The sequence below is a fragment of the Toxotes jaculatrix genome, chromosome 5, assembly GCF_017976425.1.
Source record: "Toxotes jaculatrix isolate fToxJac2 chromosome 5, fToxJac2.pri, whole genome shotgun sequence".
Taxonomy (NCBI): Eukaryota; Metazoa; Chordata; class Actinopteri; family Toxotidae; genus Toxotes; species Toxotes jaculatrix.
Genome location: NC_054398.1, coordinates 6,926,554 through 6,944,617, shown reverse-complemented (window position 1 = coordinate 6,944,617; position 18,064 = coordinate 6,926,554). Strand labels below are relative to the sequence as shown.

At 40.6% G+C, this 18,064-nt stretch overlaps 1 protein-coding gene across 2 annotated transcripts in view; it reads right to left on the bottom strand.

The window, feature by feature from the left end:
• Nucleotides 1-18,064, bottom strand: part of cdh13 (cadherin 13, H-cadherin (heart)) — a 305,886-nt gene that overhangs the window by 4,847 nt on the left and 282,975 nt on the right. For both annotated transcript variants that reach the window (XM_041038356.1, XM_041038357.1), the window contains exons 13-14: nt 11,838-12,071; nt 9,424-9,642 (exon numbers count right to left, since the gene is read on the bottom strand). In XM_041038356.1, the coding sequence (XP_040894290.1) occupies nt 9,424-9,642; nt 11,838-12,071 (453 nt within the window). The remainder of the gene's footprint in view (nt 1-9,423; nt 9,643-11,837; nt 12,072-18,064) is intronic.

Here is an 18,064-nt window from a genome sequence, read left to right as displayed (position 1 = left end):
GGGTGAATATCTAATAGGGTGGACGGTATGGAACAGGTGCGGGTGGGGCAGATTGATTTTTCTTTCTCAATTGTTTTTCTTCCCCCTTTCAGAAGGCTCAGGCATAAGTGTTCCCTAAAAAAGGAAATAAAAGTGGAGAAACACTCCAAGGCACTCAAGACACAGATATTGGTTTTTGCAAATCTAATGAGACTCTGGCAGCCCTGTTTCACCTCACATGAAGAACTGGATATAAAAGAGGAAATTCTCCCCCTCTGGCTAAAAAAGTCAAGGCCTTGACATGAAAATACATTGCCGAATCAATTCACCTCAGCTCCCGTGCAGACACAGGCTATGAACTTATAGGTCAGGAACACATGAAAGAGAGAATTAGGTAGGAAGAAGAGGGAGCGAGAAAGAGAGGGATGAACAGAATATAATGACTATGGCTTGGTCATGAATGAGTCACTTTTTGGTACAGCTAGCAGAATTCGCTGCAACGCCACACTGTGCTCCCACAGAGACTCACAGAAGGAAGTTTCGTAATGATTCCTGCTACATTACAGCTCTTCTTGATGTATGCTTCTTGTTGTGGTTGTTGATCTGTATAAACCTTTCAAACATGAGCGCGCACACAGATGCGTATTTGTAAATATAAGGTATGAATGTGACATTTTATCACACACCCAGCATAATGTTCTCACATCCGTCTACTGCTTGGAAAAGGTCCTACACAGACAGTATAAACAAACTAAAGTTTCTGTGTCTATATAAACAACCTTCCCTGTCACTTTCATATTCCAACACTACATGAAAAACAGCTACCTGTGCCAGAAAACAAACCTATTTCCATTTCACAACACCAGACAGAAAGGAATACGTTTTGACTCAAACTTCATTTCACGATGTACATGAATGACCTAATGGAGTATCAGAGTGATTCACTGATGTTGACTTATCTTACTGTCTCCACTTATTGTAAGTCTCTGCGGGTAAGAGCGTCAGCTTAATGCGTAAAATTTAAATTTAACAAGCTGCAGGAGGCGAGGCAGAATCAAACAGGACACTGGAGGGAACAGTAACTGTTTCCCAGCCTTTCTAATTGCTGAGAGGAGAGGAGGGTGACAGCTGATTAGCCCAGGTATGTCACGGCTGCTAGACGAAAACAGCGGCATTGCAGCATGAAGAAGAAACGTTACAGAGGAAGACAAAGCCTGTCAGGGTAACACTGACTACAATGAATGATAATAAGCCTCACAGATGCAGAATTTAATGATGAATGAGTTAACTGTAGAAAAAAATAATCTAAAAACAAAACAAAAAAAACCCAAACAAAAAAAAAAACAAAAAAACCCAAACAGGATTGTGATGATTCTTCAATTCTTAAGACTCTTACAATCTTATAATGTATGAGAGTTTTAGGTAAAGAATGTAATATCTATTGGAGTATAGAGTGTTTCATAGTGTTATTACATATCTAGTTTTTGAGTTTTTTTCTCATTCAGATTATGTTTTTCATAACTCACAATACTATAAAGTTTCCCAAATGAGTTCACATATAAGGTATGTATATACATAAATTTACATAAATAGCAATCAGAGATTCACTTTGAAAATGAGCTGAATCACAAATACAAAAATACACATGGCTGATTTACACCAAAAATTCATAGCAAGAAAATGAAAGACTTGTGTGTGTTCATGGCGAAACGACCCTAACCCTTGGTGTTTGGATCCCCGAATTAGTCCTGAAATTGCTTCATTTGGATGGAAAAAGGCCAGTTATTACCTTTCTTTACTCAACAATGTGAGTTTATTTGGTTGCATTGTAAACAGATACAACGGTTGTTCCTCTGTTGCATTTCTGATGAAGCAGCTGCTCGTAAAATATTTGTTGCCCCCCCAGAATTGTGGGACTCGTGGTGATGATCTGCATTTACTGTCACTTGCTGAAAATAAAACCAGTACTGAAATCTTAACTGTAGCAACTCTAACATTATTATGTAACTGTAACATTTGTTGTCATAGTATCATTGAAACGAGCAAAATGAGCAGAAGAGCCAGAAGGACAGAGATTTTAGCAGAACTTGCGACAGGCCGAAATGCACATTAATGATGGATCCATTCCCTTTAAGAGTTCCTGTAAAACACAACAGTGAGAAACTATACACAAGTCCAAGGTCCTGGAACTGGAACATCTAAATGTTACACTGCCATAATGATTGTTATTATTTACACCTCTAGTTGACAAGTGTATTAATTATCAGGTGTGAGAACGATCCATTCAAGGGCTACACGTGCTGATATTTGTACAGAACAATGGCTAGAGTGTAGAAATCAGATATTGCCGTTCATATTCATTTACCTTATCCTGTTGGCAACAAATAGTTTATATTATTCTTTCTTGACTTTTTTTTTTGGCAACTTCAGATTTGGGGCTGAAAAGTCCCTCTGTGTAACTGTTTAACAGATGTACCAACAAATGTAGCAACAAATCATTCATAATAAATGAGTAAAACATGAGTGCAGTCTGGTGCAACAACTTTATATTCATACACAATTTATGATGCCTTAAAGCTTCACTTGGTAATGATAACAAATAATTCATATATCGCTAGAGCAAATATGATAACTCTCTGGGTTCTTAAAAAGGTAACCGGTACAGTTTACGTGTTAACATGAGGTAATGATGTTCAAATCCCGCACTAGCAGTGGAATTCTACATTTATGAAGCAGATATAAGGCATTTCTCAGTGTTTACTAGCAGAATAAGTAACGTGTCATTACATATTTCATCAATAGCTCATACTGTTGTCTGTTAAGGCCTCTAAATGTTCATTACTGTGCAGTTATAGCTCAGCTGGGTATGGACGTTTGTTTTAAGAGACAATACAACTCTTTAAATACCCCAGAGTGACTTTTCATATCTCAGTTCAAAGATCAAAAACCCCTCACAGCTTGATCTGACGGCAGAAACAACCCTTCCACCATACACATCACTCTGGCTTGAGGTCTCTTCAAAGGAAGCTATGAAAAAGTCATTTTTACAAGAGTAAATAAGCCCCTAAACATCCTGTCTCTCTAGCTGAGAGGGGATTAGTGTAGAGCTGGAGAAGGAAGAGGAAAAGAGGCTGTCAGAGCGAAACGAGGGATCAGAGAGGAGGAATAGTGTGGACTAAAATCCCAGGAGGATGGAGGTAAATTAGTGGCATCTGGGCTGGGAGTTGTTTGTTGTGTTTAATGGTAAATGCTTTGTTTTTTACTCTGCCCTCTCTCTCTGTCCCTCCTTTACTCTTGGAATTACATTATTACTCATGCTGAAATTACAGAGAGAAACGGGGAGAAGCAGGTGTCTGTAGTACATTACAACTGTGGACCAATCTGCCGCTGAAGCCCGTGATGCTGCATGGAAAAGACTTTAGCTTGTGGTTTGAGCTTGTAAACCTTCCTAAACTGAGCACATGCAGGGTGAATCTTGCACAGTGCAGGATGGAATTGGTGTGTGTGTGTGTGTGTGTGTGTGTACGCGAGAGAAGTAGTAGAAATACCAGTACCAGCATCAGCATCCGTTCTCCTGGAGATTTTTATTTTATCACCCCTTTTCACATCCCTCATAAGCCAAATTCACACACAACCACCGTGGGCAACAACATTAATCTCAAAAGTCCAGCGATGTCCACACCACATATGTCTAAAACACCCATTATTTACATACTGTCCATCTTGGGCGGCTTATTGCCTCCAGCCACGCATCATCAAGTTTGAGAGTTGTGAGCAACAGTGAGGCTGCTGCAGAAAGATAGTGCATGTACTGTACACAGCACATCAGTTCACATGTGCACTGATAGGGGGCAGTGTGGTCATCTGTGTTGGCTTGCCAGTTTTGAGCTGTATTAGTAGCTAAAGTGGAGCATTCCTCCTTGTAATTACTTCTAAAATTAGGAATCCGTCTTATGAGTAGCTGTCCTTTTTGTTTGCATCCGCAGCCTATGGGAGCACGTATTGACTTGCACTTAGTTTGCCCAATTAGGAAGTCTAATCTCACGTGTGCAATGGATCCTTTCACATAGACATTTAACACCTCAGATCTCAGTGCGCATTGTAGGTGTTTGTCTTTATATATTTGCATGCATTTCCCTCTACAGGACTGTAGGATAATACTGTAATTGTTCCCTACTTTATGGTAATCTGTGTGTGTGTGTGTATGGGTGTAGTTGATGTGTGTGAGAGTCTATGGCACATTGATCACAAAAGAAAGGTTTACAATGGAGGGGAGTGAAAGTAGGCCCCTGCAAAGCCCTGGGATTTAGCTGCCAATCCTGCAACAGCAAACAAAGGTCTCGTAAGCATTAGAAGACACAGTATATTTTGGCACTCTGCACACACTGGCGCACGCTCGCCCTCCCTCTCTGTCCTGCAGGGTTGCATACATTATTTAAGGGTCTGAAAAGCAACCCCAGTGGACTGTGATATGGCTGTGAGCTGGGACAGAAAGCCAGTGAGGATGAGGCTCTACTTCTGGCAGCGTTGCTAAGAAGACTCACGCTGACGGATTGGGTGGAAAAAGGTGCGGAGGTTTGGGAGGATGGATGGAGAGGTGCGATCTGGCAGAGGCCGGTGACAGCGACAGAGCAGTTCCTCGCCATATTAAGAAGCAGGCTTCACAACCCACACTTCATTTAAATTCTTTTGGCTTCCAGGAGACGCACGCAACAAGAGAAAATCTGTCAGTGGGGGAGAGATGATCCAGTTTTCTTTCCCTTCAACAAAAATCAACTTCGTTCATCAATTCTCTTGATTTGAGCATCATTTATAGAGACTCGCAGACTAATCTTCCTCCTTCTGTCTTGTTTAGGTTGGTAGAAAATATACAAATGTGAAAATATGATTTTTCAGATGTAATATGGAACTGAGGTACTTGTCAAGATATCCTTTTATGTTTATAGCCATTTTCTCTTGAGCCTCACTCAGAAATGCATCAACACTCAGATACACAGAAATATATTACCCACAGTTCAAGCACAAACACATGCACACACACAAAATACCGACTGCTGCAGAGATTGTAGATTATGTGTCCTCTAGAGGGTTTAGTGCTTACACAGAGGAGGCAAAGAACAACTACATGCAGTTCTTGTCTTGTGTTACGTAACTTCAGGCTCAGAAAACAAACACCAGCCCTGTCTCATATGAAATATATTGTTTGGCCAAGGAAATGTAATTCCTGCCTGGATTAAATTCACCAGCAATTTCAGAAATCACATGGACTTTGATGCGAGAGATAGGAGTACACATACAAAGTCCTTCATGTTGTTTACATCAGTCCTTCTCAAACTTTTTAAAACCATGGTACCCTTTCATAGCGAGTCTTTTCATGGTTTGAGTTTACTTGGCACCACTGCCACGTGTGACAGCTTTTCCCTGCAGATAAGGCATTCCAGTATGTGACAGTTTGCTCCTCCTGTCCACAAAAAGGCAGATGCTAAGTAACTTTCACTTTATAGTCTGATTTCAGCTCTTTTGACTGGCTCAGGATTGGCCATCTCAGGCTGAATTGAAGGTTTAGATGTGACAGCATTTGTTTGACGTCCATTCACAATGACAAATCTTTCCATTGATTGCTTTGACAGGTGCCATTTTAAACTGCTGCACACCTGGATAACCTGCACAAAAAGTCACATATTAAAAAAAAAAAAGAAAAAAGTCACATAGTGAAACTGTGACAAACACAAAAATTGTGATCTGTCCTATCTCTATTTTCAGCTGTGGCGTATCTGCATATTTAACAGGGTTTGTAATTAGTAATTTACATGTGTATTTATAATTGTATCTATTTTAGTATGTGTGAACATGTTATGAGATGAAATGTTATTAAAAACGTGTGGTTAAAAAAAAAAAAAAACATCTTGTGGCAACCTCAGCTCAACCTTAAGGCACCCCCGAGGCCCACAATACCCACTCTGGGAACCATGGGCTGAAGGAAAGCTTGGTTAAGATTAAGGAAGCTTTTGGTTAAATATTGAAAAAGTCAATGACCCTCAAGCATGAATATTTTCATATTCTTAACTTAAATCTTATATTTTACTTTCCTTCCTTCTTTATTATGTCTGCTCACGAAGAAGTAAGCTTTTGGGAAATTTCATTCACAAAAAATGCTACCAAACAGTGGACAAAAAAAAAGAGAAGACTTTCACACTATAGAGTTCCAAGTCCTGCTTTTGAAAATCGTCACACTAAGAGACAGCCTTACAAATTTATGTGTGAGTAGTAGTTGTATAACAGGACATGTAGCAATTACAAAGTATTAATAGTACAACAACATGTCATCAAGCAGTGCCGTACTGTGACAAACATAAAGAGAGTATGGTTTGACACGAAGTTAGATGCTTCCTAAAGCGGAGTGGTCCGTGGCTAATATGAAAAGTGGTCAGGGTGGGACACAGCGGTCATGGAGATAGCAGATGAAATAATATTACAGCCTTTTGTTGGGTGCAATGGAGGATGTTCCTGTTGGTTGAGACATGCATGAAGACACTGAGGCAGCTGTCAGGGTGAGAATTTTCCAGCAACTAGTGTAGTTGCAATGCTGTAAAATGCCATCTTAAAAAAAAACAGTAAATTTGCAGCCATGATGACGATAATATGGTGAACAAAATAAAAAGTTAACAGGCTGCACGACTCATACAACCAGTCTGGACCACTCAGGATTTTTTTTTCAGTATGAGAAAACTGGTGAATGCCGCAAATTCTTTTAAATCACTCAGATGCGCAAATTAAGAATGAACCTGTTCCAACGATGCATGAGGCCCAATTTTGCAGGGTCATGCTTGAAGTCAGAGTTGACTTTTTCAGCTTCTACCAAATTAGTAGTTAGTAATTAGTTTTGAATTCCTGAAACATAACCACAAAAAAACTGTAATCATCCTCTAGTAGCCAGGAGTGCGCTGATGTTGATCAGTATTTTCTTGCAGACAATTGAGGACTAAGAAGAAAAAGGGAGCAGAAATACGGGGGAGGGAGAAGGAAGAGAGATACAGATGGAAGGAGCCACAGAAATTAAGAAAAGTGTACCGCTGCGTGGCCTTGCACACACTGTACGCCTGTAGCCTGGTGGGCAAAAACAGAACAAAACACAAGAGTTTAATCTCCACACCTTTATTCTCGTCTCCTTTCCCCATCCTTCCCCTCTGGCTCTTTCAATTTTTCTTCCCCTCATCTCTCTCCTGCAGGGTCAGAGTTCAGTTTGGAGATAAGGGAATTGAAACAGGATTCTCTCTCTGCCTCTCTGTCAGACTATCTGACTATACACTGCAGTGATCAGTCCCCTCTATCTGTCCCCCAGCACAGGTCTCTGTGATGAGCTCGAGCAGGAGTCATCTCTCTGGGCGCTCGCGTGTGTGCGTGTGTAGAAATGTTGTACATCTGAATAGGTGGAACCTTTGTTGCCCAGCTGTAACACTGTCTGAGATTCCCAGTTGGACACACACACACACTCAGACTGTCCTTTTCTCTCCTGCTGTAATCTCCAACCTCTAGCTCCAGGCTAACACCGCTCATTGTTACGTCTGTTCTGACTACGCAAACATGCTTCAGTCCAAATGAATGGACATGTATACTGGCACAGGACCAGGCAACCCAAGAATCTGTCATCTGGAGCAACTATTTGGTTAATGAATGCCACTGTCTATCACTGCACTATTTACAGTAGAGTAACAAATCCCTCTGTCGTTCAGAGTAAAAGGACATCTGCGGAGAAAACTCTCCTAATGTCATCTTGGCATGTCAACCAATTATCATGCTTTCTAGTTCAGATGCTTCGGCTTGTACCATGGCAACCGCAGATAACAAAATATTTCTAAAAAGGAGAGTGTGAAAATCTAACTGACTGTTCCAGCTGGGATACTCTCAGGCTCGCTGCCATAAAACTTTCCGAGAGGTGGCTGCTCGCCCGCGAACGCTGACACAGCATCAGCTTACGCTCATGATTAGTGTGTTGCAGTGAAACCGCGACTAATGGTCTATCAGCGCTAGAGTGCGGTGGTCTTATGCTGCCGGTTGCTACGCATTGTCAGTTTAATTTAATACTTTGTGTCCCGTGAATCATGAGTTTGAACAGAAGTTGCAGGTAACTAAGTGCTCTAACTGCATCATGGGAGAAACATGATGGGTTCTTCCATGCACAGCTTCAAACAAAGCCTTCCCATACACAGCTCAGTCCAGTCATCTGCTATAAATGAGTGCTTGGAGAAAAGATATGCATCAATAGACAGATTGATGCATACCCAGAGGAAGATCAATGGGTCATACTAGATGCTGTGATTCGCAGATACCGAGAGAAAATGAGAAGATGCGACACGTGGATTTTTGCCTGTAAGCAAAGGATTGTGGGGAGAGCACGGCTGATTGCTAAATAATAAGAAAGCAAAAGAGCAAAAGAAGTGGTACAAGGAATGAGAAACAGTGGCAGAGACGGCAGAGGTATGAGAGAGTAAGCGGTCAAAATATGCAAGCGGGAGCAATAAACAGGACATGTGAGAGAGGGAATAGATTTTATGATCAATACAACAAGACGAAGAAGAGAGAGGAAAGAAAGCTGGACAGAGAAAGGCGCCATGACTGTGATTTTTCTGATGATCTGTGAAACACTTCACAGTCAAGCATAAATTAGAGGAAAACAGGATGGAACAGTTACAATCACACCATCTTTTAGGCCTAAAATCAGAATCTACTATTTTTTGCCTTCTCCTTTCCTTTACTTTCCCTCATTCCTCGCACTGTTCTTGTCCTCCTCCTCTTCTTCTCTTCCGACACCTCCTGCTGTACCACGCCTCTGGCGTACAGAAAGCCCAACTATAAACTACCGAGAACAAGCCCAAACGGGCGAACAGGATCCGGGGGCCTTAAAAGTGGCAAATGATTTTTCTTCTCACCAAAGTAGCTGCTGGACGTCCTCCATTACGTTTGTGTTGTGAATGGAGGGAGCTGAATTATTCATGCTATTGCTAATGGGTTAAATGAGATATTCACAGTAAATTCGAGTTTGACTTGCTGGGAAGTGCCGTAGGCACGGTGGCCGAGAAATACAGACGTGAACTGCAAAAGACATACTTTTGCTAAAATGAATGAAAAAATGCCACTTTCCATATGCACAAATGCAAGGGATGCAAACAGCGTAACAGTGCACGTGCACGCACACACAAGAAGACACTCATAGAACTATTTACTATTCACTGAGTACAATGAATTGCTTCCCTTGTGAATAAACTCATCCTAAAGCTCAGTAGAAGTTCACATTTTGTCTTTCTTGATTTCTCAAATAATTATAAATAGGAAGCAACATCCTATATTACTCACTATTAATCCACATTTTAATAAGGACACCAGGAAATAAAACATCACCTCAAGGTCTCTGTTGTTGTGTGCTGTGGTTGTGATGGTACTTACAGAGTAGGGCGAGCAGGAGTGTCGCGAGCAGCACGAGAAGGCTGGCGCGGTGGGAGTGAGCAGAGCTGCAGTGCATCCTGTTCTTCTTACAGACGCACACCTGAACTTTGACCTCTGTGTTGTTGGACAAAGGGGGCACCCCTGAGTCGGTGATGAGCAACGGAAGCTGGTAGTTGGCTTTCTTCAGACTGTGCAAAAGCATGATTTGGGAGTGTGTGGCTATGGGAGAGACACACAGAGGAAAAGGGAGGTTTAATGGACAGTCATCTTCCATCCTGCATGTACTGTCCACCTACTCTGCATTAACAGCTGCCCATTTTTGCAAAGCAGAACTAAATATGCGAATTATTATACAAAACTTACATGCCTCAAGTAACTGGGTGCAAAGACATTCCTGACAACTGAAGTGACAAAAATTGGCACCTCTTAAGTTGCGTAAGATTGTTACATTTTGTTGCATCACATTTTAAAATTCCTTAAGAGACACAACAGAAAGCACTGGAGCCAGCTCACTTTATGCTAAAATGTGTCCCAACATGCAAAATTGCACATTTCACCTGTCTGCCGGGGGCTGTTACCTCAGGGTTAGGCGACTTTCTGTTATATATTCAATTACAAAAATTTACATCGTCCAACTGCGCGCTCAAAACAATGTCACAAGGCAACTGTGAGCAACGGTAAACACTTGATAAATGCAGAGTCCCTTCTTTGAACAAATCACCTCCACCTCACTGGCTCATCAGTGGGGTTTTGAAAATGCAGGGACACAGTGTGAGTTTCTCAAAGTTTCTTCATACCCTGATCAGTGTGTGACATGTCAACAAGCCTCAGAACAATCACAAAGATTCTTCTTTAAACTAACATACTTATGTCTTGATCAGTCAGTAGTGTGGATGTTCGTCACTATATAGGTGTTCATTCGGGTTGAGATTTGGTGATGGTGAGGACCATAGAGTTGCAAAGTGGAAAGCGTTATTTTGTCCAGGGTCCCAAAGTAAAAGTAGTACTTGCAGTTCTTGGGTGGACATAAAACTCTCCCAGCTGAACCATCAGTACAGAAGATTACTAGACAAGAAAACATCTGGTTTATAGATAAAGAGTCAAAGGTACAAGCCTGTGTATTTAAAACTGTAGACTTTAAACACTTCTCTCAAGATGAATTTGGGTAAGAAACATCACAGAGCTTAAAATCCTTTTACATGGCTGCTAAAGATGAGCGGAGGTTTACAATTTACAACTGGGGGAAAGACTGGGAATCATTCAAGTCTAGATTCAAAGTTTTATGGCACATGTGAATGTCTAATAAATAACCCAAAAAAAGAAAGTCAGATCCGTCTGATAAAACAATACAAAATTTGAATAGCAGGCTTTCAACTGTACCTGCTTGTTTTCAAAGAACCAATTATTAACCAACAATTGTAAGAAGAACTGAAACCAGTTGTTTCACACTGCCGTGCAAAAACTGTTATTATTATAAAGAGATATACTGTCGAGGTATAACCACCAGCTCTCCTGGTTCTACACACACCTGTAGACACACACACACACACACACACACACACACACACACACACACACACACACACACACACATTCATACGCACACAGCTGAGACAAGAACAGTGGCAGTCCATCTCAGTGGGAGCAGGCTCCTTCTCTGCTGGCCCTATCTGTCTCTTCCAGTGGTGGTGATTGAGGAGTGTCTGTGCCTCCCTTTCCTGCTGTCAGACACAGCTAATACCTCTGGGCAGGTTTAGCTCTGCTCTGTCACTCAAACACACACAGACAACGCTGTCGGTCATGCAACCCTGAATCAATGTCCTGGTTGTCTGTCTATCCTCCTCCCTCCTTCTCTCCTTATATCATTTTACTCCTCATCCTTATCATGTGATCCACACGAGCATTTGGAGTTAAGACTGCTCCGCTCTGTACTCAGCATGGACTCACATAAACACGGTGTGACAGGGAATAAACCTGTACTCGGGTGAACTGACCCTTAAATATTTTTGCAAGGAAAATTTACTTTTGTGCTTTGGCAGATTTCTCTCATCCTTCTCAAACCTTCATTTATTTTTTTTCCTACATTCCTCAGGGTGCTTTTTGGCAACTCTGTGAGAACAGGCTAATAGCTCTTGGTAAGAAGAAAAATAGTCAGGGTATAAGAACAAAAAAAAAAAAAAAAAAAAAAAAGGAAAAAGAAGTCATATACAGAACAATAAAACTTGTTTTGAGGTGCAGTCTCTTAAGGTTATTGGGCATTTCTACCTTTTGTCTGAAAGGTTTATCGACCGCTGAAAGCCCTGATGTTTTTCAATAGATGAAAAATTTCCCATTATTAACCTCCATTTTTATGTCTAAAATTGTTGAGTTCAGTTCAAGAGAAAACAAGTCTCTTTTGAAAATAAAATACTCACAGTTAACCCTGGTAACTTTCCATGTGTTGTCTAGACCGGGCTGTTTTCCCAGTTCTATCTTAAAGGGTGCGCCGTTGGGTGGGAGGTCCTTGTCTCGTCCCCCAACTATGGCCACGTTCATATCATGGGCATCTTCACATACTCGAGCTACCGATGGGACCACGTAGGGGGCATTGTCATTATAGTCTTCCAGGTGGATGACCAATGTGCCAGTACCTGTGGCTGGAGGTTGGCCTAGAAACACACAAAACACATAAATTATACACATATTAAGATAGAAAAAAGGCAAAAGTCATTATTGATTCACTCTGCACTCAATTTAGTGCTCTACTGTAGACCTGCTCCACATGTGTGGATAATGTGAGCCGTAATGATCTGGGCACATCTGAAAAGACCAAAAATACAATGTGGCTGTAGTAAGACATGGTGTGCTCATGATTATCCTAAAGTCAGTTCTCCTTTAAATGGTTTTCATTCTGCAATGCTGAAATGATCCCAGGTAAAATCTAAGACCTGATGCTTTGTACAATCCAAAAGGTTAATAAACGCAGTAGCATCCATCCTGCACTTTTTCACTAATTTGACCTAATTTAACCCAAACAAAATAGAACCATGTTTTCAACCATGTGTCATTTCAGTGCCAGAAGAACATGAATCACAATGGCTCATGTTTTGCAAAAGAGCATTTTGCCTTGGCACATGGCCTGTTTCTGTGTATGAGATTACACCTCACTGAAGGATGCTGGGTTAAAAAGCAGCTTGGCTCTTCTCTATTACTGCTCTCTGTTTCACCGTGATTAGAGGTTATTAAAAAACCCACACGGCATCCACAACAGCTCCAGAGGTCAGTCAGCAATTAACACCTAAAGACAAGATCTGTAATTGTAAAATGGGGCTGCTCCACCATTTCAAGGAAAAAAAATATTTGCAGACAATTTAGAGTGGGTGTACACAGGAGATATACAGTATGTGCAATAAATGTCAAGTGATGCTGGAATGAAACCCAGTCTAGGTTTTTATGGTGCCACTGGAGGAAGCTGCACACACTGAGCAGTAAATGCTCCTAGTGTGAAATGCTGATTAAGTTAAAGTTAACTTTTTAGGACAAACATTACAAAAAAAAAAAAAAAAAAAAAAACAAACTAATGAGGCAAAAATGACTAGGATGTATTAAAGTATAAATATAGCTTAGGCAGAGGTAAATCTATTCCAGTTTCATGGTTGGCAGGCTTGGTCAAAGGCTCACAATCTACAAAACATTACTTTAAACAGATATTAATAAAATAAACAGTTCTAATCAATAACTGAAAGTAAACAGTTTACAGCGATAATGGTAGGAGATTTACCACCAAAATGATGTGGATCCTTGATTTCAGTGACATTTGAAATTATGTTTTTGATGGCTGATTCAACAACAGCTGCTAATTATGCTAACATCAGTTCCAGGTGTTGGGAGAAATAACCGACTCAAGCTTATTTTTATGCTCTAATTGACTTTATTTTAATAACAAGAAATTTATAAAATGGATTAATATGCATTGAATTTCTACATACATGATACAGTGAAAAACTGAGGCTAAAGCTGCATGTTAGTTAGTATGCTAACTAGCTGAGATCCATGTAGAAGACATGGAAATAGAGAAGTATTGCTCTTCCATTGCAGAGCTAATTAGCAAGAAGAAAAAAAATGTAAGAAAAGACTTATTTCATTCCAACATAAACCTATTTGGCTGCTTAGCTTACATTTTTTTTTTGTAATTTTAAACAGTATATTTTCCCTTTTAATGTTACAAAACTTTAAGAACCTTAAATGAGAGATTATCTTGAGTAACACCAGCTGGGGTTTCTGGGGCGTAAACTTCCCTGTATGTTAAAGCTAACTATAGCTAAAGCTAACTTTAGCATACACTCTGATAGCTTCATGATCGACTTCCTCGTGGTGGGGAAAACTACACATTCAAAGTCCGAAAAGGGGACTTTTTTTATGTAACCTGTAAGCCCACAAAATAATGTAACGTAATTAATGATGCACTCCTCTGCCTTGGAAGTAACACTGGTTTACTAATGTAAGTAGTGCTAGCTGCTGATGCACATGATTGCAACCTATGTTAGAGAAGATTAAACTCTCTGTTGAATCCATTCCTATCAATTTTGCTTTTGTGTTTTTGGTTACTTAAAAAGACACCATTCTCCAGACATTTACTGAAAATGACCACACCACACCACAAGTGTCAGGTAAGCACAATACCTTTCATTTAGATGTCAAATATATGTAGAATGGGATTAAACATGCTCTGCAGCAGCCACAGACTGCAAGTATTCTCTCTGTGCATGTACAGTAACTGCTTACCTTGAAAAAATACCCCGGGCTAAATAATAGAAATGTCAAATACACCTGAAAATACACGAGATGGAAAATTTCTCATCTTAACGCAAGAATTCTCATTCACAGGTGACCTCTTAAACAGAAGCAACATGAAGTATTGCCCAAGTTGCTAAATCCTTCCGGCAGGCCAATGGAGGCAAGTATCCAAGTGGTAAATATTTACTATTTGTATAAATGCATGAGTGTACTGTAAGTCAAGTGTAGTGGCAACCTTAAAAGCATGCGTAGGTGCTAATTCTCTAGGATAATGGCAGTAATCCAACTTCATATACACCCTTGCAGGGCCCTACCCACACCCACACAGACACAAAAGGCCACTCTTCCTCCCTGCATTTCCAGCAACCCACACGGTCTGGGTCAATTACAAAGCTGAAATACTCTCACTGTGCCAAAATAAAAGTAGCATTGATAACAATAAGCAAATGTACTTCCATCACATTTTTAAAACTCCCTCTACAAAACACCAGGTGGGTGTGGCAACAGATTTTCAGTCATAACAGAGGCCACAGGAGAACTAAATAATGAATGGCAGAAGCAGACTGCCTTCTTTTCACCTGCAACTAAAACATTTTCAGCTTCAAATCATATCTACAACTGCTGAGTGTTTAGCAGATAATCATCGCAATGTGTTTGTTTCTAAAGCTCCAAACTATAATTCCTTTCCAACCTGTAAAAACCATCAGCAGATTGTGGTAGAGGGAGATAGGGAGAAATCAAATGTAATGGTAGCAAGTTTGGCATTTCTACTGTATAATAATCGTGAAATGACTATCTTTGCACTCAGCTGCTTTTCTGTATGCAAGTCGAAGAATGAAACAAAACAACAAACGGGCCTCATATACTGTAGATAAGTACAACTGTGACAATATCAGTCAGCAGATCAAGAGCAGAGAGGAATTACTTCAGCAAAAGCAGAAAAAATGTGTTCAAAAGCAAATCAAAGACAGTAGCTCTTCAGGCGAGACCCTAGATAATCTATTATCACTCAAAACATGAGACCAAGAGAGTAAGGATGAGGACTAGATCCCGCGTCAGTGAAAAGATGCAAAGCTAAACCCATTTCAGAGTGGGAGAGGCCATCTCTGTGCTTGACCAGCTTTAATTGAAGCTGTTTGTCTTCCTAAATGAACACTCCCCGCACCTAATCACTATTTCTCGGCTCCTCTCTTTTCCTGCTCCTCCTCAGCTTGGCTCCATCACGTCTGTATCATCATCATCATCATCATCATCCTGCCACAGCATCAATGGAGCTTGTCTGCTGGCCTCTGCTTCACACCGCTTTGTCACAAAAGTTCTGATTAAAGACACTGCGTGTTCCTAAAGGAGACGGCAATTTATGGATCTTTGCAGCTACAGCATGTCTACCCACCTCTGCATGTTCGGCACTAAAGGGAACATAAAAAGTAATGTACATGATATTAAAGGAAGAGGGGACATGGCAAGATTTGCTGTGATGCCAAAGGCAGATGATCATTTTTAGGGATAGTCTTTTGCACTAAAAAGTGTAAAAGACTGCTGAAGTTGTTCCCACTCAAAACTGTTTTCATTGCCATATCAAGCCATCTACCTGTTGGCTGAGACTTCCTGTTTAATTAACAGAGGAACATTGTATGCACATATCTTGACAAAAAAATAATGTTGAGGCAAAATTCTGAACCCAAAGAACACAGGGCACATATTTATCTTGTAAGACCAAATTAAAATGAGGACAAAGCTCTATGCTCACTGACTCTCTCAGGAACTGTGTGTTATCCTGCAGTGTGTCATTTAAGGCATCACTTTCTTCCTCGAGTAACTCAGATAAGAATTGAGTTCAGAGTGACTTACTCAATTATTTTGTTGTTTTTAGCAACTGCGAATTCCAAATGCAAATTGTCAGTCTTAATGACCATCTTGGTGGGCGTATAGTCATTACCAGTACACAACAGCCACAGCATATAACTAGTGTTTATGGCACTTTATTTTACTACGCTGTAGCACTAAAACTCAGAGCTGTACGTCCATGTTAACCTGTCATTATTAGGCTCTGTAATGGTTCTGTTACACTTTGGCCATCACTTGGCATAATATTTACTATTATTTCCCACCATTCATTTTGCCAGTATTTGGTCAAGAACCAAAGAATTGGACACATGAATAGTTTGACCTGATGGCAGCGCTGGATGGAGAGTCGAGGGATCATCAAATCATAGACACATTTCTCCAAAATACAAAAATGTTAAGCTCATGATAGCTCTAGAGGAAAAGTCAGAGGATCACCATATTCAGTAGGATTCATCCCCTAGGAATCATGAATGTCTGTGGAAAATTTCATGGCTATCCATACAACACATTGAGATACTGACAGATCAACAGACCGACACTGGCATCCCTGGACACACACTGTTGGCGTGGCTAAAAATTTGCGGCACTATACCCATACACTATGTATTTATTAGAAGAGACATCTCTCTGCACAATCCATGCCTCCTTGTCTTTATTACCGTCTGTCTCCCCTCAGCAGTGGTTGACCCTGGGCTTTGCAGTGTATTGTAAAACTGAATCCCAGCGTACCTGTAAGTAAATTAGGTTCTGTCAGATTCAAAGTAATCCAATCACCTTTGAGTCTCTGACATTTTGCATCTTGCTAACAGGTTAAAATGACACAAATATAGATGGAAAGCCCTGCACTATTTTGCTCTGCTTTTTAAACAGACTGCTCTGCTTTATTTAGGGTTTAATTAGGTTGTAGCGATGGAGTCAGAAAGTTTTCAAACTTGCATAAGCTAAATAACTTCTGTTCAAGTGAAAAGTGCTTTTTTTGTGCAAATGAGATAATTAATGATGTATTATTATCACAAAAAAATTAACAGTCCAAAACCAAAATTAACTTTACACAAGTGGGGATTGATCCTGATAAATTGGTTTCACAGCAGGAATTACACTAATTAATGAGTGAGATTAGGTTTAATTGTCTCCATCAAAGTCCCTCTTTAGTTTTAAAGGGAGCACAGCCTGCGAGCCAGTTCAGGAAGAATCTACATTATTGGTGCTGCACTTGCACATGACCACTCCCTGAAACATATCCAACGCGCCCAGTGCAATAAGGTGTCCATTCTAAGATGACATGCATTGCACAGTTTTTGCTTAGGTACAACCCTGCTGCTGTTGCTGCTGCAGTACAATTTCTGTAAAACACTGCTGGGGAAGTCCCACCTCCACCCTTCAACCACCTGTAGGTTTTAATTTGAAGTAATAATGTCATACCATTTCAAATACTAAATGCTTTAGATAGTGATGAAGACATATCATATGCACGAACACGATATATCACACAAATACATTTTGCATTTGTATTGTTGTGATATTTGACTACTATTAAAGTATTTCCAAAGAAGTTGTGCAAATTCTGCAGGGCTGATTCATCGCCTCCAAATTTTCTCCTTTAGGCTTTACCCTCCTGCTCCATCTCCATCGTCCACCACTACTCCCGATACCTCCACCTGCCCCTGGCTAGAAATTAGACAGCCCTGTTATTCTCCCGTCTGCCCAGAGATGAGAGGAGCAAGCGGACTGATCGACTCCTGGGGCTGTCAGGGCTAATCCACAGCTACAGGCTAAAAGCAAAGCTTTCTTTCGCTCTCTTCCCTGCTTTCTCTCCATATCTCTCTATCTGCCCCCACCCCCATCAAACACACTTTTGCTCCCAACGCTTAGGCTTTAGGCTAATGCTCTCTTTCTGTCTGACTGTCACTTTCTGTTGTTATCACTTTATATTTTCTTTCTGTTGTCTGACTTCTCTTCCCACTGTAGAAGAAACAAATGAAAGACAGGGTTGTGACTAGCAGCAGTTTGAAATGTA